Source organism: Dipodomys merriami, unplaced genomic scaffold (assembly GCF_024711535.1).
Source record: "Dipodomys merriami isolate MVZ:Mamm:240054 unplaced genomic scaffold, mDipMer1.0.p SCAF_6, whole genome shotgun sequence".
NCBI classification, from domain to species: domain Eukaryota; kingdom Metazoa; phylum Chordata; class Mammalia; order Rodentia; family Heteromyidae; genus Dipodomys; species Dipodomys merriami.
In genome coordinates, this window is record NW_027206179.1 from 72,271,551 (window position 1) to 72,292,996 (window position 21,446).

Genomic DNA, 21,446 nt, shown 5'->3' on the forward strand with positions numbered 1-21,446 from the left:
CTATGGCAATACTGCTAAAACATGTAGGTTCTGTGTGGGTGGGGCACATATCCCTGTAGTAGCATGATTGATTCTAACTAGCTGTTTCCAGAGCTTTCAAAGCTGAGCCTAAATTCAAACATTTGTTCTCTGCTGCTCTCCCCAATTAGGTGAGAATCTTCCCACATTTTCATACCCACCATTTCTTTGAGTCTTCCTCAGTGGATGTAGTGATAGCTGCAAGCCTAAGAATCTTTCCAGGTGTGGTTCCAGGATCCCTGTAGGTCCCCAAATCTGTGGATGTTCACATTTCTTATATAAAAATGGTGTGGTACAAAAATCCTCCTGGCTACTTTACATCATGTCTCAATGAGTTATACTTCCTAATGCATTGTAAGTGCTCTGTAAGTAGTTCTTACCTGTGTTGATTAGTAGAAATGTTCTAATTTCTCTGTAGAATTTTCTGGATTTTTTTTTCCCTAAATAGTTTCTATTCTCAGGTGGCAGAATCTACATGTATTGGGAGCTAATGTAGAACATGCCTCACATCCATATAAAAAGATCTGACATCAAAAGTAGGAAAATAAAACTTAGTCATAGAAATGAATACGCTCCCAAACGGTGCCTTATTTCATGGACTCCTGTGGGTCTGGCTTTCTCAGGGCCTCTCATCTCTAGCCATAAGCCCAAATAGCCCATATAGCCAGTCTTTCCCAGAACCCCTCATGGCTTATTGGTGCCATGAACTGGGTAGACCATGTGTAGGGTCCACTTGGGCCTCATCCTCAGCTAGGTAGGCCTGAACCAGTGCTACATACTACAGTCTAGAGACAGTGAGGTATAATTGGGCTGATTCTGAGAACACTGCAGTGAGTTAGCAGACAAGTCTGGGAAACAGGGGAGGGAAGAAGGAACAAGTTGTGGGGAAATGCAAGGATTGCAGGATACTCCATGAAGCAATCAGGCAACCTGTCAGGAAAAGGGAAGGACTGAGTCATGGAGTTTAAAAAGTACCTCCACCTCAATCAAAACAAAAGAGGAGACGTCCTTAACATTTTGCCACATTATCTTTCTAGTGAAGTTTTAATGTTTGGGCCAGGTGCCTGTAATCCCTAGCTACCCAGGAGACTGAGAATCTGAGGATCTCGGTTTGAAGCCAGCCCTGGCAGGAAAGTTTGTGGGACTCTTATTTCCAATTAACCAGCCAAAAGCTGAAGTGCTGCTGGGACAAAAATGGTAGAGCACCAAACGAGCAACAAAGCCAAGGGAGAGCATGAGGTCTTGGGCTCAAGCCCCAGTACTAGTACAAAAAAAGTTTTAATATCTGAAATATTCAGATTTCCTGTTTCTTCTCTTAAATTTTCCTACTTTGCACAAGGCAGTTGTGTAAGATATATACTATCATCTCCTTCTATAAAAAATAGTTTTCCAGAATGCTTTCCAACTTCATGACCTCCACAGCCCTAACCTGGACCATAGCAGTCTCCCCTCCAGCCTGCCCCTTCCACTATCAGAGGGGATCTGTTAAGATCCTGACCTTACTGAGTGGCTCCCTGTCCACTGATTGCTTTGGTGCCAGGTGACTAAGTCATTGTCATGACTCCCCCACTTGCATTCCAAGGCCCTTCCCAATCACACTTGGGCTGGCTAACCTCAAGAGATCCTTCCCAGCAACAGTGGGGTAAACTGACTCCCTTTTCCAGAACAGCATGGCCTTTGACTACTCTCTTCTTCTGGGAGGGGCTGTTACCCATGGTCAGTTTACAAGGCACCTGCTAGAATTCTCCCAGCATGCCCTTCCAAGGTGCCATGCTCCCTCATATTTGTGGACTCTTTGGAACAACAAACCTTTTTTTTTTTTGGGTCCGGTCTTGGGCCTGAACTCTGGGCCTGGGCGCTGTCCCTCAGCTCTTCAGCTCAAGGCTAGTGCTCTACCACTTGAGCCACAGCGCCACTTCTGGCTTTTTTCTTTTTGCTTATGTGGTGCTGAGGAATCAAACCCAGGGCCTCATGCATGCAAGGCAAGCGCTCTACCACTGAGCCACCTTCCCAGTCCCACCAAACCTTTTTTTATAGTTATTTTTGGTGGTGATGTTGAGTTTTTAAAATGAAGTAGCTGGGGCTGGGAAGTTGGCTCAGTCTTAGAGTGCTTGCTTCTCATGCATGAGGCCCTGGGTTGGATTCCTCAGCACCACATAAGTAGAAAAAAGCTGGACGTGGCACTGTGGCTCAAGTGGTAGGGAGCTAGCCTTGAGCTGAAGAGCTGAGGGACCAGTGCCCAGGCCCAGGCCCAGAGTTCAGACCCCATGACTGAGAAAAAAAAAAAAAGTAGTTGTACAAAGAGGTTTCACTTCACAAGTTTTTGTTCTGTTTTATGTTGATACTAGGGCTTGAACTTGGCTTCACACTTTTGTATAGCTTTATTTGTTCAAGGCTGGAACTCTCCCACTTGAGACACAGCTTCATTTTTGTTTTTTTGCTGGTTAACTGGAACTAAGAGCCTCATGGCTGTCTTCAAACCACAATCCTTAAATCTCAGCCTCCTGAGTAGTTAGGATGATAAGTGTGAGCCACTGGCTTCTGGATATGTTCATTTTTTTGTTACATTATATGAACCTATGAAAAGGCAGACACCACATGCCTATTGCCTGGTATATTTTAGTGTCTCAGTACATGTTGTATTGAAGATACAACATGAGGGTCCTGATTGAGCTCATATCACATGTTAGCAGAAATGACCACTTCCATGTGGTCCCTTAACAGCACAGGAGCGATGGCCTGAGGAAGACAGCTCCCTCCTAGGTGGAGCTGGGATGCCAACTGCTAGAAACCACAAGGCTTCTGTATTTCTGTGTTGGGAGCCATTAGGGAATCTTGCAGGGATCAAAATGGCCTTACAGGGGGCTGGGAAGGTGGCTTCAGTGGTAGAGCGCTTGCCTTGCATGCATGAGGCCCTGGGTTCGATTCCTCAGCACCACATATGCAGGAAAAAAAAAAGCCGGAAGTGGCGCTGTGGCTCAAGTGGTAGGGCGCTAGCCTTGAGCTGAAGAGCTGAGGGGAAAGTGCCCAGGCCCAGAGTTCAGGCCCACGACTGGACCCAAAAACAAAATGGCCTTACAAGTGGAGGGGTTCATGCCTTGGAATTCCTTAGAATGTTCTGGGAACTAATGCTAGGAAGACTTCATGCTGAAGAAGGTAATAGATATATTCACCACAGGACTTTGTGGACATTTGATCTGCTCCAGAATGGGAGTTCCAAGAGTTGGATAGCCAACAGTGTTCCTCTAATATATGTGACTAGGAAAGCATTGGACCAACTTTACAAAACACTGATGCTAATTGGTTGATTTATTTAAACTAAATGACAAGGTCCCAGAACTGAATAACTGGCTATTATTCATCCATTTTGGTCACTCTCTGAATTATGCTGATTGACCATCAGGCAAGAATGCTGCATTCTAAGAAAGAACAGATGAACTGGATACTCATGGTTCACACCTGTAATCCTAGCTGCTCAGGAAGCTTGAGGTTCAAGGATTGTGGTTTGAAGCCTTCCCAGGCAAGAAAGTCTGTAAGACTCTTATTTCCAATTAACCACCCAAAAAATCCAGAAGTGGAGGCATGGCTTAAGTGACAGAGTGCTAGCCTTGAGCAAAAACGCTAAGAGACAGAGCCCAGGCCCTGAGTTCAAGCCCCAGTCTGGAACAAAAGAAAAAAAAAAAGAAAGCAATAAAAAACTTTAAGCAGTCAAAAACTTTTATTCAGAACATTAGCAAAACAAAGGTAATTGACTCCTAAATACAGGGCTTTAGAGTGCTCAGAAAGGGACTAGAAAATCATTATAAAAATATTTCAGTAATAGTTAAAATACCAAGTAACCACAGTCATTGACTCTGAAGTGGAATCGTATATAATCACACTGAAATGGGAAGCTTAAAAAAAAATCTTCAGACTATTAGTCCAGGAAACCCACATCTCAGGCCTCAGAGAGTTCTGTGACAGCCCAGTCCAGGGTTAGGCCCTAATATAATGGAAGACACTGGGCCTCTATCACTACCTGGGCCTTGATAAAGCAAAGCAAGCTATGAATTTTCATACTAGGTACTACTGGGTTTCTCACTGGTTTAAAAGGATTGGAGCAAGTGCTGTTAATTCCAATAATAATAATAACAACAATAAAGGCTTTTAATGAAGGAGTGGCAGTAACATCTCAAGAAACTCACTGGGGCTGCACCTGGTTTTTCAACTTGGCAAGCCTCATGAGACAGTCGTCCCTCCACTGTCTCCTGGCTGCTAAGTGTTCTGGGTCATCAGGAACTTTCAGACACATGTCCTAGGAGAAGGAAGAAATATGAGAAGAAATAATTGACCCAGTGTTTATACAAACCATGCCCACATTGCTTAAAACTGTATGAAACAGAAAGCTCTCAATATCACAGGCTTTCCAAATCTTGGAGATCTCAGACAAGTTGAAAAGAGCTACTGTTCATGGATTACATTGTTCTTAAAATCTCGAGGCTAAGCACTGGTAGCTCATGCTTTTAATCCTAGCTAGTCAGGAGGCTGAGATCTAAGGATTGGTATTGTAGTCAGCCTGGACAGAGAGGTCAGTGAGACTCTTATCTCCAATTAATCACCAACAAGCTGGAGGTGGAGCTGTGGCCCAACTGGAAGACCACCAGCTTGGAAGGAAAAGACTAAGAGACAGTACTCATGACCAGAGTTCAAGCTCCAATACCAGCATTAAATAAAATAAAAAATCTCCTGGTGACCAGAATAAAACTATGAGCAAAGTCAGCGAAAAAGGAGGAACTGTCAATAATATTAAAGGTCAATTTTATTTCTTTTCTTTTGTCCAAGACCAGTAATTGAACTCTGTATCTGATGCTTTTGCTCACTGGCTGGAGCTTTACTACCTGAGTCATACTTTAAAGTCTAAGATTCTAGTATGGGAGAGAAGATGATTGGCATGTGACTACATGCACACACAATCTACCCACCTGGTTAACTTTCTCCACCGTGGCCCTGGAAAATTCTGGAATGGGTCCAAAAGTCTTCAGGACACGTTTCATACCTTCACTGTATCTGTCACAGTAGCTCACCACACCTGAAATGGTTTGAACACAAGAATCTATCATATCAACAAAAATATTCTCTAACTCTAAATTAAGAGGCCCATTGGAAGGTTTTGCCCTGAGGATGAAGCGTCTACATTCTTCTTCGCCAGGGAATAAAGAAAAGACAGGAGATAAGTCACCAGCTGTTTTCTGGACAAGCTGGTCCCTCCCTAGTCACTCTCCACAATTTCTATGAGACCTTAAAACCTTGAGAGGTATTGGCCCTTGGGCCTGGCACACACTTCCTTGTATATGGTACATGCCAGCTACAGGTACTCACAGCCACTGCTGGCACTCACATACTGACTGGGGAATGTCACACTCTATCTTCATTTCTCAAAGCCCTTCTCTAACAATGGATTGCTAAGGTTACTTGTATTGAACATTTGAATGTTTTGTTATGTTTTTTGAAGCTGTACCAAGGATTTATGTTTGTATAACAGGATGAAGTAGGGAGAAATGCAGGAGAAAAGGAAAGAACAAACTTTTCTTTTGAGAAGGAAGTGGAAGATGGTGGGTGGAGGGTCAACAGGGAACCTACACAGCTGCTACTGAGAACCAGAGCTTTAGAATTTTACCAAATAGTCCATGCCTAGACAGTTGCACGAAGTGAGCTGTAATTTGCCAGAGAGAAAAATTGCAGACAGCTTGCTTAAGAAGACAGATTTGAGCACACACCAGTGACAGTGGCTGCGACCACAGTGGCGACCAGAGAAAGCCAGGGCAAAGGCACCAAAGACAGAGTGCATGTGGCTTTTCACTCACCTCCAGCATGAACTGGATGATAAGGAGCAGAAAATCACATCCTGCTGGTCACAGATGGACACAAATCATGGATGCATATTGCAGACGGTCCGAAACACCAAGGGAAACTGTGAGTACCCCACAAAAGCCATCCTCACTCCCACCCAGAGAATAACTTCTACAAATAAAGCCCCTTGACTTGAGAAGAACACCATCTTTGATACTGGCATAGAACCAGACAAAGCAGCTAGCAGAAACATAGGCCTGAGAAGCAGTGACTGTGGCGCCATTTTTCAACAGGGCAAAGGAATCTGACCAGTGAGAGACAACTCTGCCCAGGGTAAGGTAGCCCCATCCAGGAGGAGGAAGCTCCACCCAGGGAGGGACACAACTACCAGGGCAGACACAGTGAGAAGGCAGCCCTGCCCCTCTGCATCAAACAAAGACATTCCAGTCATAGAGCGGCTCAACCTGCTGCTTAGCTGGATACAAGAATTAAAAAAAACCCAAAAGTCTGCAAAATCTCAGTGAAAAAAACAAACTGGATAGGCCATAAAAGCCAAGAGTGGTTCCAGGCTGGGCCAAAGAATGTCTCAGGAGCCAGCTCCTCTGGGAAAAGACACTGATTCCAGACATGCCACAATCCCACCCAAACTCAAGCTCACTCTCAGAGACTCCAATCTACAGAAGCCAGCCAACCCCTTTCTTTGTGACACACAAAGCAAATCCCTGCTCCCACTAGGTTATGCAGGGAGGAGGGACACAAAGACTACAAGTTTTCAAGGCAGAACATTTTCCTGCCCACTCAAACAAACTGATTTGAAGAGCCAATTAAGCCACAAGGAAAACTGACCACCACAAGGAACTTAATGGATACATTAAGAGACTGGATAGCGGACATTAGGGAGACACAAGGCCACCAAATAAATTGAAGACCTTTTCTTTTCTCATTTTAATTTTAATCTTTTATTATCATTTTTATTTTTTTCTTTTCCTCCCTTTTTTCCTTCTTCACTGCTGTTTGGTACCCTTTGTCTTGTATATAAGTTTATCTGATTCAGGGAAGGGAAGGGGAATCACAGAAAGGTGGGACAAAGGGGGAACCAATGCAGCAGTGATATTCACTAGACATTATGTTGGAAATGAACTTTACAACTTGGGGGGAGGAGAGGAGTCATGGGGGAGGGAAAGTGGGAGAAAATGAAGGATAGGGGAACACTGTTCAAAAAGAAATGTACTGGGGCTGGGAAGGTGGTTCAGTGGTAGAGCACTTGCCTTGCATGCCTGAGGCCCTGGGTTTGATTCCTCAGCACCACATAAGCAAAAAGAAAAAAGCCAGAAGTGGCGCTGTGGCTCAAGTGGTAGAGCGCTAGCCTTGAGCTGAAGTGCTGAGGGACAGCGCCCAGGCCCAGAGTTCAGGCCCCATGACAGGACCCCCCCTTCGGCCCCCCCCCAAAAAAGAAATGTACTCATTACCTGACTTATATAACTGTAACCCCTCTGTATATAACCTTTAAAGTAAAATAAAAATTTTAAATAAAAGCATCTTTTGTTTAGAGTGGAGGAGTGGGAAATCAGCTTCAGAATAATGGCTTTTTCATGGATTCTATATACTCTGAGCTAGGAAACACAAGTAATCATGTACCTCCTTTCCCTCTTCTCCCCTTTCCTTCCCTTCTTTCTTTTGTGCCAATACAGGGGCTTGAACTCAGGATCTTATGTTCTCTCTTGCCTTTTTTGCTCAAAGTTGGTCCTCTACAACTCCCTACCCCCACCTCTTACGAGTGGGGGATAAGAGTCTCATGGAAATTTCTGCCCATGCTGGCTTTGAACTGTTGTCTTCAGAGCTCAGCCTCTTGAGTAGCTAGGATTACAGTCATGAACCATTCATGGTTGGCTAGTCAGTCATTTTCTATGAACCAAAGATGCCAGACTCAAGTTAATTTCTCACTCAAGTTAATTTCTCACTCAACTTCTGGTTACTTGGTTCTCAGATTACAGGATTTTGATGAGGAAATGAAGGAGAAGTTTATTCTTCAGCAGGGGCCATTTGGCTATTTTTAACAAAATCATCAGTACAGGCAGATGGATGTCTTATTATGTACCAGATGACTTAATGGGACTTGTAGGGCTGACAGGGACAACTCCTGCTAGGAGAGACAGAAGAATAATCATAGTATAAACTGCTGTGGGGCCCTGTGTACTGAAGCTGAGATTACTTGAGACTTATACTTACAAGGGAAGAAAACACAAGCCTAGTCCAGCCATGGCCTGTCCCAGGCAGTGGAACAGCCCTACCCAGTTGCTCAGCTCCATCTCTTCTGACCTGGGGCTGCTAGAGCAAGCCTGTACTTAAGAGACCAGACAGGTTAGAAACTAGCCCTAAGATCCTGGAGGCTGAGTTGTCTCTAAGTCCTGACTGTTTCAGTTTAGGCCCATTTCTTTTCTTTGCCTTTTTTTTCTTGATGGGTGCTAGGGATAAAACTCAAAGCCTTACTCAGGCTAAACATGAGTTCTATCACTGAGTTACACCATCAGACATATTTCCAACTCTTTCAAAACCACAATACCTCAACAGTGGGTCATTTGTACCAAAAAGATAACAAGAACAAAATAAAGTTGCGGAATTTGCAGATTCCTCCGACCCCCAACAGCTATGAACTTAGTTCTCAGACCACGAAAACGGTACCACTGACTGAAACTTAAAATGACTACTGTTACAGTAATCTTTAAAAAAAAAAAAAAAAAAAAAGGACAAACTTCTTTGGGGTTTAGTTTGTTTTGTGTTAGTGGGTTTGAATTCAGGGCCCAGATGCTGTCTCTTAGTTTTTTTCGCTCAAGGCTAGTATACTATCACTTGAGCCACAGCTCCACTATGGCTTCTTGGTTTAATTGGAGCCATTATTCTCAGATATCAGTCTCCTGAAAATCTGGAATTATAGAAACAAGCCACTGACTCCTGGCTATAGATATAGTTCTGAATGTCCCATCATAATGGTGTATAAGACTAAGTTCACTGTGTTTCTATTTTATTTGTTTCAAATAATTTTCCTTCCCTCACAGTACACTAACATCTATGAAAGCAAACAATTGTTTTGAAGGATAAAATTCTCAAACCTACCAATTTTTTTGAGACCTTCAACTAACCAGAAGACAATTTTTTAAAAAAAGAACTTTAACTTCATTTCACGAAAGTGTTAACTTGATAATTTACACTTCTGGATGTTTCTATAAATGTTCCAGCAATGGCTAGAACCACTTCATACGGTTCCATTTCTAGAAGTTAAAAGACAACCTAAATATTTCCTTCCAGAAATAAAATATGTTACCTTTTCTGTTTACTTATTTATTCACACTAAGCTAAGCTTTTCAGGAGACTCTGAACTTATTATTCAATAGTTGTATGAAGGGGTTATGAATTTTGTAAGTCAGATTATGAGTACAATGCTTTTTGGTCAGTGTGATCCCTTTGTTCATACTCCTCCAATTTTCCCTTTGTATCCCCCCTCTGAAATTATGTAGTTTTTTTAAATTTTAGCGTACATTGAATATAATGACATTTGCTCACTCTTCCTTCCACCATTCCTCTGCCTACCCTTGATACACAGTATATTAATTATTAAGAGGATTGGATTCCTCCCCTAAGAACACCAGTCAGTTTGTCTGTGTGTAAATACATTGAGCCCTGTGTGTTACCATGCATAGTTATATTTTAGCTTCCACATATGAAAGAAATGTATCATTTGTCTCACTGAGCCTTCACATAATTTATTCTAGGTCCACCCATTTCCCTGTGGATTTACTTTCTTACAAAATGCCTATGTGACAAAAAAGGAAAAATAATGGACTTTCATGAGATTAGGTTTGCTTATGCTGTAACCTTAGGACTCTTTAGCTATAAAGCCGAACCTACAGCAGGCACCAGACTCAACCAGACATGGCCCACTGTACCAAGCTGGCCTCACTAGGGGTGTTTAGTTTCTTGGACACCCCTTAATGCTACCCACATTAGAACAGTCTGGTTTTCACTCAGCTGATCACACTCATCTGATTGCACTTGCTTTTTTTTTTTTTTTTTTTGTCGGTCATGGGGCTTGAACTCTGGGTCTGTGCACCGTCCCTTAGCTCTTCAGTTCAAGACTAGCGCTCTACCACTTGAGCCACAGCGCCACTTCTGGTTTTCTGGTGGTTAATTGTAGATAAGAATCTCATAGACTTTCCTGCCTGGGCTGGCTTTGAACCTTGATCCTCAGATCTCAGCCTCCTGAGTAACTAGGATTACAGGCGTGAGCCACCAGCGCCTGGCTGACTGCACTTGCTTTAAGAGACAGCACTTCATAGGACTTATTAAAGTGGATCCAAAAGGTCTGAAAGCACAGAGTGACAATATCCAATGCCTCCTCCAAGGATCAAATTCTCAAACCTAAGTAAGGACTCAGGAAGGTAGAACCATGCTGAAGCCCCTTCCCTCCTCAAGTCCTACTCGTTCAGTTCAACTTTTTTCAGAGGCAGATGAAATCCCATATAGATGAACCAAACCCACCAGGCAAGTCTTTAAAAAAAATGTCTACATAAGAGAGGAAATTTAGAAGGCAAAATTCACCTAGAGGGGAATCTGAGGGGTTGCTAGTTTCAGATAGTACCATTCCACAGAGAGAAGAAAACACCAGAAGCAAGGCACCAGTAGCTCATGACTGTAATCCTAGCTACACAGGAGACTGAGATCTGAGGATCGCAGTTCAAGGCCAACCCTAGCAGGAAAGTCTGTGAGACTTTTATCTGCAATAACCACCAAAAAGCTGGAAGTGGAGGTGTGGCTCAAGTAATAGAGCCCCACCCTTGAAAAAAACTAAGGGACAGCATCCAGGCTGTGAGTTCAAGCCCAGTACTGGCATGCATGCATGCATGCACGCGCACACACACACACACACACACACAAAAGCAAACACAAAAGATACCAGAAGACCTCAAATCAACCACCAGGGGCAAGGTGGCACAGACCAGGCCCACAACGATGATCTAGCTAAGTGCTTCCATGTGGCTTCATGCTCACACCACTCTAGGAGGAGGCTACCGTTGTTATGCCTACTTAACTGAAGTGGGCAAAACCTAAGTACACTAACTTAAGAAACTGCCCCAGGGTCAGGCAGCCAGTAAGTGGGAAAGCCAGGGCAAGAGAACCAAGCTAAGAACCACTTCTCCACCAAGCCAGAACCACCATTGTGAGAATTTGTGCTCCTTGGAGGAGGATGCTTCAGCAACAACAATAACAACAATAACACAGAAAACAGGAACCAAAAAGTTGGAATAAGTACCTTGCCTTCCTGTTTTTCAGATCCTGCTTTATTAGTTCAAAACCAAATTGTAAAACATTTGCCCTGATTCTAGATAAATAGTAGCTTTTAAGACACACAGCTGAGATGCTTGGCTTTATGAAAACAGTATCTCAAAAAAAGAAAAATCCTCCCCTCACTGATCTTGATATATTCTGGGTGACACAGGGAAGGTTAAAGAATCTTTCCACTGGTTCCCAGCCAGATCTTATAGCTGTCTGCCTCAGGCGTGGAATGCTCTGAAGTGGAACACTGCATCCGTCCCCCTTATCATAGTAAGCCAATTAGGATTTCTTATCATTCCGGCTTTGTTTGAAAAATTGCTCCGGCCTCCTTCCTGTCTGCCACATTTGATTCTCAAGTTTCTGGTGTCCTTGGCTTCTATTTCTATTTGTTTGAGATTCAAAGCTCTTCTCAGTTCTCTCCCTATCTCTGTCTCATGATACTTCAACTACTTTATTTTTCTCTAGAAAAAAAACCATGTGGTGTTTTATCAGACACTGTCTACACATTTCAAATGTTTCAGTTTGTTTAGCATTTATAAGGTCTGGTGAAAAAAGCATATGATATTATCCTTGTGTGTGTGTGTGTGTGTGTGTGTGTGTGTGTGAGAGAGAGAGAGAGAGAGAGAGAGAGAGAGAGAGAGAGAGAGAGAGAGCGCATACACATACACACCAGTACTGAGGGTTGAACTGTCCCTTAAGCTACTTTTGTCCAAGACTGGTGTATACCATTTGGGCCATGGCTCTATTTCTACCTTTTTGGTAGTAAATTAGAGATTCATGGGCTTTTCTTTCTGGGCTATTTTTAAAAATATTTTTTATTGTTCTGGGCTATTTTTGAACCATAATCTTCAGATCTCAGCCCAGGAGTGAGAGCAGCTAGGTGTGAGACACCAGTGCCTGGCATAATAGTACTTTAAACTCTTGTTCCATAGCAGTGGCTGTGATTTCCTTTCTTCTGTCAGCTGCTTCCAGCAATGCTTGACTTTAGGGAAGATTGCCCAGCATACAAGGGCCAGTTCACTTTCAGCCTGGTGTGTACCCAGCAGTATCTGGAGAAATGGTCTTGATTTTTGAAAGTGTATTTCATTAACTACTGTGGGAGAAAATGACTGAGTTATTACCAAAGCACTGTGGAAATACAGGCTTCAAGACAAACCAACTTCTTGAGGCCACTACTTCCCCTCACTCACAGTGTTACCTCCCAAGAAGCAACTCCAAGTACCACCAAGCGGTGCCAAATACTCACAGTGCCAGGCACTGTGTCCAAACCATCTGCCTGCCATTTCTAATCTTATTTCTGCTTCAACCCTCTTAAAAAATAAATTTATGACAACACAGAAAATCCAAAAGGTAATAAAAGTTACTTATAGTTTAGGGGTATAGCTTGGTAGTAGAGGTATAGAGTGTGTGTATATATATATATAGTTATAGTTATAGTTATAGTTATAGTTATAGTTATAGTAGAGGTAGTAGAGAAATAAGAGTTCCAGGTCAGCTTGAGTGAGATCTTAGTTGTTTTTTTTTTGAGGGGGGGGGGTGCTGTTTTTGGTTGGTCATGGGGTTTAAACTCTGGGCCTGGGTGCTGTCCCTCAGTTCTTCAGCTCAAGGCAAGCACTCTACCACTTGAGCCACAACATCACTTCTGGTTTTCTGGTGATTAATTGGAGATAAGAGTCTTATGGACTTTCTTGCCCAGGCTGGCTTTGAACCTTGATCCTCAGATTTCAGCTTCTTGATTAGCTAGGATTACAGGAGTAAGCCCTCAGCCCCCAGCTGGTTTGTTTTTATTTTTTAAAGACTTATTTTGATGTGAAGAAATACCCATAATATCTAGGTGGCGTCCTTCCAGATTCTAATACATAGCTCCTTCAAAATTTTTGTTTTAATTTGTACAGATCCTATTTTTTTTTTAAACACATGACATCTTCTTTTAGGACTTTAAATCTGTTCTTAAGTTCTTTTTTTTGCAAGTACCATGTCATAGATTTCAACTCGCCTACCACAAGGCTTCTGAAGTTAGATTTAGGGTACATGTCTAGTCTCCCCAACCCTGCTTTGCCATATATGCCGTACCAGCACAGTCCTGTGAAAGCAGCTCCTGAGAGCTCCCTGGCCTTCCAGATGGCAACCTACAACTCCGAATAATACACCTACAGGCTTCAATTGTGTAGATAGAAGATACCACCAGCAGAGAGAGGTTCCCTGGGTGGTGGTAGCAGGGGTTGTGGTGGTGAAGTTTTCCCTCATATCTTTTTATCCTTCTTGGCTCTGTAAACAATTCCCTTGCCTTCTCCAGAAAAATATTACTTTCTTTTCCAGTAACTGAAGGTTGCAGAGTCCCCATTATATCATGTCTCTCTAGAACATTCTTCACTCCTCAGAGCCCTGTAGTTTAAGAATTCCATGTGGACTCAGTGCTCTGTGTCCTAGCCCCTATCTGTGATATCAGTGCTGGCTACAGTCCTTCCTTCCTTCCTTCCTTCCTTCCTTCCTTCCTTCCTTCCTTCCTTCCTTCCTTCCTTTCTTCCTTTCTTCCTTCCTTCCTTCCTTCCTTTTACCCCCTCCCTCCCTCCCTCTCTTCTTTCCTTCCTTCTTTTTTGTGCTAGTACTGGGCTTGAACTCAGGGCCTCTCATTTTTTTTGGGGGGGGGTTCCCAGTTGCGGGGCCTGAACTATGGGCCTGGGTGCTGTCCCTCAGCTCTTAGCTCAAGGCCAATGCTCTACCACTTGAGCCACAGTGCCACTTCCGGCTTTTTTCTTTATGTGGTGCTGAGGAATCGAACCCAGGGCCTCAGGCATGCAAGGCAAGCACTCTACCACTGAGCCACCTTCCCAGCCCCAGGGCCTCTCATTCTTGCTTGGCATTTTCACTCAAGGCTGATGCTCTACCACTTGAACTATACCTCCACTTTCAGCTCTTGGCTGGTTAATTGAAGATAAGGTAAGAGTTTCATTGGCTTTTCTATCCAGGCTGGTTTTGAACTGGGATCCACAGGTCTTAGTTTCATGAGTAGCTAGGATTACAGGTATGAGCCACAAGTGCTTAGTCTATAGTGCTATTTCTACTCAGCTTAAAAAGGCAAAATTTGACTGTTCCTAAGACCCATGGAAATACTCAACAACACAACCCAGCCCTAGGCATACCTTCGGCGTTCAGGTGCATCGTTTCCAAGGGTCCAATGAATGCATACCGCATGCCCAGCCCATCTGACATAACCAGGTCCACGTCACTAGGAGACACTATTCCTTCCTGTACAGGGAGAAGGGGGTAGTACACTGATGAGTGAATTTTCTAGAAAGGTAATTTCATTATCATCACTTCCATCCTAACTTTTTTTTCTGCCAGTCTTGGGGCTTGAACTCAGGGCCTGGGCACTGTCCCTGAGCTTCTTTTGCTCAAGGATAGCACTCTACCACTTGAGCCACAGCACTACTTCTGGCCTTCCCTCCCCCCCCCCCTTACCCCTCCCGTGGGCCTGAACTCTGGGCCTGGATACTGTCCCTGAGCTCTTCAGCTCAAGGCTAGTGCTCTACCACTAGAGCCACAGTGCCACTTCCAGCTTTTTCTGCCTATGTGGTGCTGAGGAATTGAACCCAGGGCCTCATGCATGCAAGGCAAGCACTCTACCACTAAGCCACCTTCCCAGCCCCTACTTCTGGCCTTTTTTGTTTATGTGGTTCTGAGGAATTGAACCCAGGGTGGTTTCATGCATGCTAGGCAAGCATCTACCACTAAGCTACATTCCCAGCCCCATCCTAACTTTTTTATGTGTGCCAGTACTGGGGCATGAACTCAGAATCTGAGTGTCGTCCCTTACCTTTATCACTCAAGGCTAGTGCTCTACTATTAGACCATACTTTCTCTTGTTTTTTTTTTTTTTTTTTGTCTTGGTCTGGTTAATTGGAGATAAGAATCCCACAAACTTTCTTGCCCCTAGTCTGGCTTGGAACTGTGCTCCTCAAATCTCAGCCTCCTAAGTAGCTAGGCTTATAGATGTGGGCCACTGATACTCAGCCATCCTAACTTCATTAGGAAAGTATTCCCAAATACCCTCCAGTGCTCTATGACAGTATTGCCATCAAATCCTGGACAAAAATAATCCTATGTACATGGATTCTAAAAGGAGACTATTTTATGACCAAATAACCATTAACCTTTTCCATACTTGAATCAACATGTTCCCCTTGTCCACTTCCTCATTCCTATCCCTACAACCTAAGGGAGCACTTAGAAGTTGCAGTATCAGAGGAAAAGGGCAACAAGAATCTTTTAGATGTTTGCTTAGGAGGTGGGGAGTCAGCCTGAGCCATCCAAAGAGCTGGAAGATGCTCCCAGGCTTCATCTGCCTACAAGTCTGGCTTTGTCCTGCTGCTAATGATTTGTAAGAAGAGCTGGTCTTTGATGAAATGCAGCTTGGAACCAAGGGTATGTTTGTCAAGGTGGGGCCCTAGAATCTTCTGTAAATGAAAATTGCAAAGCAAGAGGTGAGTTGTTATGTGCTTAGCTTAGACGTCGTGAGGCCATCTGTGTTTCTTGGCCTGTTCCTGATCCAGCAGCTGTCTTGTGTGGCTTTGGGCACAGGGCTTGGGTGCATAATTAAACCTCAGCATGATTTGGAAACTCACTGCCAGGTCATTCCCACCTGAGGTTCTTACTGTCTTGGACATTCAGCTGTCAGGAAGGAAGATGTGAGCAAAATCAATGTAATCCCCCCAAAACCTTTGTCGATTTAGATTGGCAGCATTCCTGTGTGATCTGTGGCGTTGGCTCTTTTTCTGAGAGTGGTTTCTTTGTTTTGTTTTGTATTTTTGTTCTAGTACTGAAGCTTGAACTCTGGGTTGGGGCGCAATCCCTTAGCTTTTTCTACTCTAGGCTAGTACTATACCACTTGGGTCACAGGTCCACTTCCAGCTTTGAAGATAAGAGTCTCCCAGACTTATGTGCCCCAGATAGCTTCAAACCATAATCCTCAGATCTCAGCTTTTTGAATAGCTAGGATTACAGGCCTGGTTTAAGACTGGTTTCTTTCAGAAAGCATTGTGAGATCTGCTGTCTGATGTGGCTTGGTGGTAGAGTGTTTGCCTAGCATGCATGAAGCCCTGGGTTCGATTCCTCAGTACCACATAAGCAGAGAAAGCTGGAAGGGATGCTGTGGCTCAAGTGGTAGATCACCAGCCTTAAGCACAGAGAAGCTTAGGGACAGTGCCCCAACCTTGAGTTCAAGCCCCAGAACCAGAAAACAAATGAAAAACAATGCCACCTCTCCACTGGTAGCCTTGCTGTACCCTGCGAGCCTTCAACAAGGGGTCAGTTCTGATACTCCAGAAGTATATCTACACATCCTGAGCTGGCTCCCAGCAACCATTAGACATATCTCCTTCCCTCTCAGTGCAAGGCTTTTCCATGAAAGGGCCATCTGGTATCTACCTAAGAAGAAAGCTCTTATCACCCTAAAAGAGGGCTCTGATGTATGTCACCATGGGCCACAGGAAGATATCTTCTGCCCTCCATGCAGCCAGGGATTGCTGGCTCAAGGCTGGAGCATCTCCCATCCCTATACTACTCGTACTTCAAAGGCAACCAGAGACCCCCCCCCAAGAGGTCACTGTCACTACATGCCCACTGCTGAGGGAGACATAGAAAGGTGTCAGGTCTGCCTGGGTATCTGGACCACCCCAGGTCATCTAGAGAGCTTCATGATAAGACAGGTTAAAGAGGATGGAGCCAATGGAGTCAAGCCTGCCACCTAAAAAGGAAAAGTGTGGCCCAAACACTATTGATCAACTCTGCCTACGAACAATGTTTCATCAAACTGGGTATATGCATATGCATGCTTGATAGAAACACACAAAAACCTGCAAAAGCAACAGGGCACCCACTTGAGCCACTGTTCCTGTCTTATTTGTCACCAGACCAACTTCCTGGAGACAGATACCTCACTTCTATGGCAACTACCTCTTTGCTATAAAAACTGATCATGTATATTTAGATTCAATAACATTTTGCTTTATGTCCATTTCTAGTCTGATAATGGGACCTATATGAGATGCCTTCTTATGTGATTTGCTTCTGTTTCTCAGTATTATGCACTAAGATATACACAGAGCTAGGTGCTGGTGGCTCATTCTGTAATCCTAGCTACTCAGGAGGGTGAGATCTGAGGACTGTGGTTGGAAGCCTGCTTGGGCAGGACTATGAGACTCTTAACTTCAGCTAACCATCATAAAGCCAGAAGTGGAGCTGTGGCTCAAGAGGTAGAATACTAGCCTTGAGCAAAAAAGCTAAGGGACAGCCCTGAGTTCAAGCACAAGTACTGGTATACACATACACAAAAAGATATATACAGGGCTGAGGGTGTGGTGCAGTGGCAGAATACTTACCTAGCATCACATGCAAGGTCCATACCAGCACCTCAATCAGTCAGTCAGTCAGTCAGTCAGTCAGAATCCACTATGCTGTGTGTAGCTGTAGTTTGTGTAAAAGTCAGAGTTGACTTATCTATCCTACTACTCATGGGGTATTTGGGTTGGTTCTGGAATGCATCTCTTGTATACAGGATGACAAAGAATATTCTGAAACAAAGCTCTGGCCTATGTCCAAGTTTGAACTGCTAGGAATTACAGCAAACCACCCTGCACCTTCCACTTTATGAGCCAATGCTACCCTGCTCTCTGAAGCACTGCATCAAGTTTACTGCCCCCAGCCATACATGAGGAGCAGTTCCCATCACTCCATATCTTTCGAATACTGGGTATTTCTCAGTGGTGGCTCACATCTGTAATTTTAGCCACTCAGGAGGGCTGCCATATGAACATCCCAGTTTGAAGCCAGCTTGGGCAGAAAATGCCATGAGATTCTTATCTCCCATTAACCACCAGAAAGCCAGAAGTGGAGCTGTAGATCAAGTAGCATAATGGCTGGCTTGAGTGAAAAAGCCAAGGAAAAGGCCCCAAGTTCAAGTCCCATTACTAGACCCCAAACAAAAAGACACTGCATGCCATCATTCCCATAAAATTCACGGACCTGGTAAGGTACAAGGGAATTTCACTAGGTTTCCTAGTCATTCTAAAGCATCTACTCTGTTCAGTTAGCCTGTTAAGATGTGCAAATAACTCATGTTTACTCAAATGCTGACAGGTGTCATTTCCTTCCATTACTTATAACAAAAGTGTAAACTGGGTGCCAGTGGCTCACCCCCGTAATCCAAGCTACTCAGAAAGCTGAGGTCTGAGGACTGTGATTTCAAATCAACCCAATCAAGAAAGACAGTTACATGCTTATCTCCAATTAACCACCCAAAATCCAGAAATGAAGCTGTGGCTCCAGTGGTAGAGCACCAGCCTTGAGTGAAAAGCTAAGAGACAGTTCCCAGAGCCTGAATTCAAGCCTCCCAGCATTAAATAAAACAAAAAGCTGTAAAGATAGAGAGGTATTCAAGGAAGAAAAACATCCATAGAAGAACCCAGAATCATCTAGAAATCCATCTGACATGGAACTGCCATTTCCATCTGCCTCCCCCTACCTGACAAGTGTTTGGGACAGGAAAGCAGCTTTGGCACTCTCTCCAGGCTGCCTGTTGGCCAGGGCTATAGGTTCCTGCACCCTGGGGCTGCAGAATGCTGTGAAAGACAACCACACAGACCTTAAGGATATTCCCTCAGCCCCGGGTTCCGTGTTAACATTCCACAAAGCCTGATTTTTTTTTTTCCATTTTAGCCTTCAAACTGTGAAGGATGCAAATATGGAAAGTACCCCACAGTTACAATGCTGTTTAGTTTGTCTCTTTTCTTCCACAATTGGATTTAGTATTTTCAGAGCTGATGTTAAAGAGATTTCAAAATACACTAAAGGTGAGCTACCCAGAGTAGTTCAGATTTGTTTTGTTTTGTCTTGCTGGGAATGGAATCCAGGCCCTCATATGATAAGCGAGCACTACCCACACCTCTGTCCCCAAGAGAAGCTCAGGGTTTTTTGTTTTTGTGCTTGTATTAGGGCTTAAACTCATGGCTTGAATGTTGTTCCTTAGCTTTTTTTGCTCAAACCTACTGCATTACCACTTGAACCACAGATCCACTTCCAGCTTTTTGGTGATTAATTGGAGATAAGAGTCTCATAGATTTCCTGCGCAGGCTGGCTGTGAACTGTGATCTTCAGATCTCAGCCTCCTAAGTAGCTGGGATTATTGGTATGAACCACTGGCATTAGGCTGAAAAGCTGAATTTTGATTCACATCATCTAAGCTAACTTCATCTCTACTAAAGCCTGAAAGAGGGGAGAGTATCATGGTATAGGGCCAGGGTACATTCTGCAATTCCTTCAATTCCAAATGTTCTCAATTTCCTCCTGTTTCACCTACAGGTCGGTTGTGGGGCTTGAACTCTGGGCCTGGGCACTGTCCCTCAGCTCTTCAGTTCAAGGCTGGCTAGTGCTCTACCACTTGAGCCACAGCACCATTTCCAATTTTCTGGTGGTTTATTGGAGATAAGAGGCTCACGGACTTTCCTGCGTTGGCTGGCTTTGAACCACGATCCTCAGATCTCAGACTACTGAGCAGCTAGGATTATAGGAGTGAGCCACCAGCACCCCAACTAGAGGAGGGCTATTTTTATCAGTCACTACTTTTCAGAAAAACAAGTTAGAATAGGGATTTTTTTTTTAATGCTGGTACTAGGGATTGAACTCAGAGTCTTGTGCTTTTGCTTGTTTTTTTGTTTTTTTCAATCAAGGCTGGCTCTCAACCACTTCAGTCACACCTCCACTTCTCTCTTTTCAGTGGTTAACTGGAAAGAAGAGTCTTAAAGTTTTCTGCCTGAGCTGGCTTCACCATGATTCTCAGATCTCAGCCTCCTTAGTAGCTAGGATTACAGGTGTGTGCCACTGGTGCCTGGTTGGAAATACTTTCTGAATCTTTACGATGTGTCACTGTTTGTCACACTTGGAATTTCTGAGGTAGATTTTACATCTAGGGTGTGTTGAAGCTCGATTCTACAATCTAAGATTATCATAAAAATTATAATGAATAACTACGGGGTAGAACTAAGTGCTTATGTTGAAATACTGAACTGAGCAACACCTCCTGGAAATGGACAGAGTGGGGCAAACATGTACGGGGAATGGAGCCCAACACCAGGCCAGTGATCATACTGATCAGAGCAGCAATCAGTACTTCTTCTATTTTCTAATAAAATTCTCCACGAGGAGCCCGAAGTGGTTAGAAGATTCTGAAACTCATATAGATCACTCTTTTTTCTTTTTTCTTGTTTTTTGTCAGTCGTGGGGCTTGAACTCTGGGCTTGGGCGCTGTCCCTGTGCTCTTCAGCTCAAGGTGAGTGCTCTACCGCTTGAGCCACAGCACCACTTCTGGTTTTCTGGTGGTTTATTGGAGATAAGAGTCTCATGGACTTTCCTGCCCTGGCTGGCTTTGAACCACAATTCTCAGATCTTAGCCTCCTGAGTAGCTAGGATTACAGGCCACCAGCACCCAGTGATCACTCTTAATTCAAACCCTGGCTTTTGTATCATGTCCTGAGAAATCACAGGTGAGGAGAGCCCAAGTACAATCTTTTCATTGGAAAACTGCTTGCCTTTACTTTCTTTAGTTAAAATCTGGGATTTCATACAAGTAATGGACATACATGCAGGACCCAGGTCCATGCTTTACTAAAAAACAGTATGCTAGCAATAAATGCAGGAGCACAAGACACTCATTCCCTAAGGTAAGAAGAAAATTAAAGATGGTGTATGCAGTATTCAATTGCTATGGTACATACTCTAAGTGAAATGAAAGATGTAGGGTCCGTCGGGGTCCTGACAAAGACATCATCAATAGAAGAGGGGGGGCAGTAAGAGGAGAAAGGTGCGAGGTTAGAGAAGAAGAGAGAGAAGAGAGATGAGAAGAGAGAGGAGTAAGGAAGAAAGAGAAAGAGAAAGAGAAAAAGAAAAGAGAGTGTAAGAGATACATAGTCATTCTTCAGTGTCTGTGGGAGATGTAGTTGTAGGACATTCTTTCCAATACTACCACCAAAATCCATGGATGCTCAAGTCCTTTAAACAAAATGGTATGGTATTTGCATAAAATCTATTCAGTGTGTGTGTGTGTGTGTGTGTGTGTGTGTGTGTGTGTGTGTGTGTGTGTGTGTGTGTGTGTGTGTGTGTGTGTGTGTGTGTGTGTGTGTGTGTGTGTGTGTGTGTGTGTGTGTGTGTGTGTGTGTGTGTGTGTGTGTGTGTGTGTGTGTGTGTGTGTACATGCTAGATCTTGCTTAGCTTTT

General features: G+C 43.8%; 1 protein-coding gene across 1 annotated transcript in view; it reads right to left on the minus strand.

The window, feature by feature from the left end:
- Positions 1-3,717: 3,717 nt before the first annotated feature.
- The window catches only part of Cryl1 (crystallin lambda 1), a 150,175-nt gene continuing 132,446 nt past the window's right edge, over positions 3,718-21,446 (minus strand). The window contains exons 6-8 of the mRNA XM_070003165.1: positions 14,322-14,427; positions 4,980-5,086; positions 3,718-4,312 (exon numbers count right to left, since the gene is read on the minus strand). Coding sequence (XP_069859266.1) covers positions 4,199-4,312; positions 4,980-5,086; positions 14,322-14,427 — 327 coding nt within the window. The 3' untranslated portion in view covers positions 3,718-4,198. The remainder of the gene's footprint in view (positions 4,313-4,979; positions 5,087-14,321; positions 14,428-21,446) is intronic.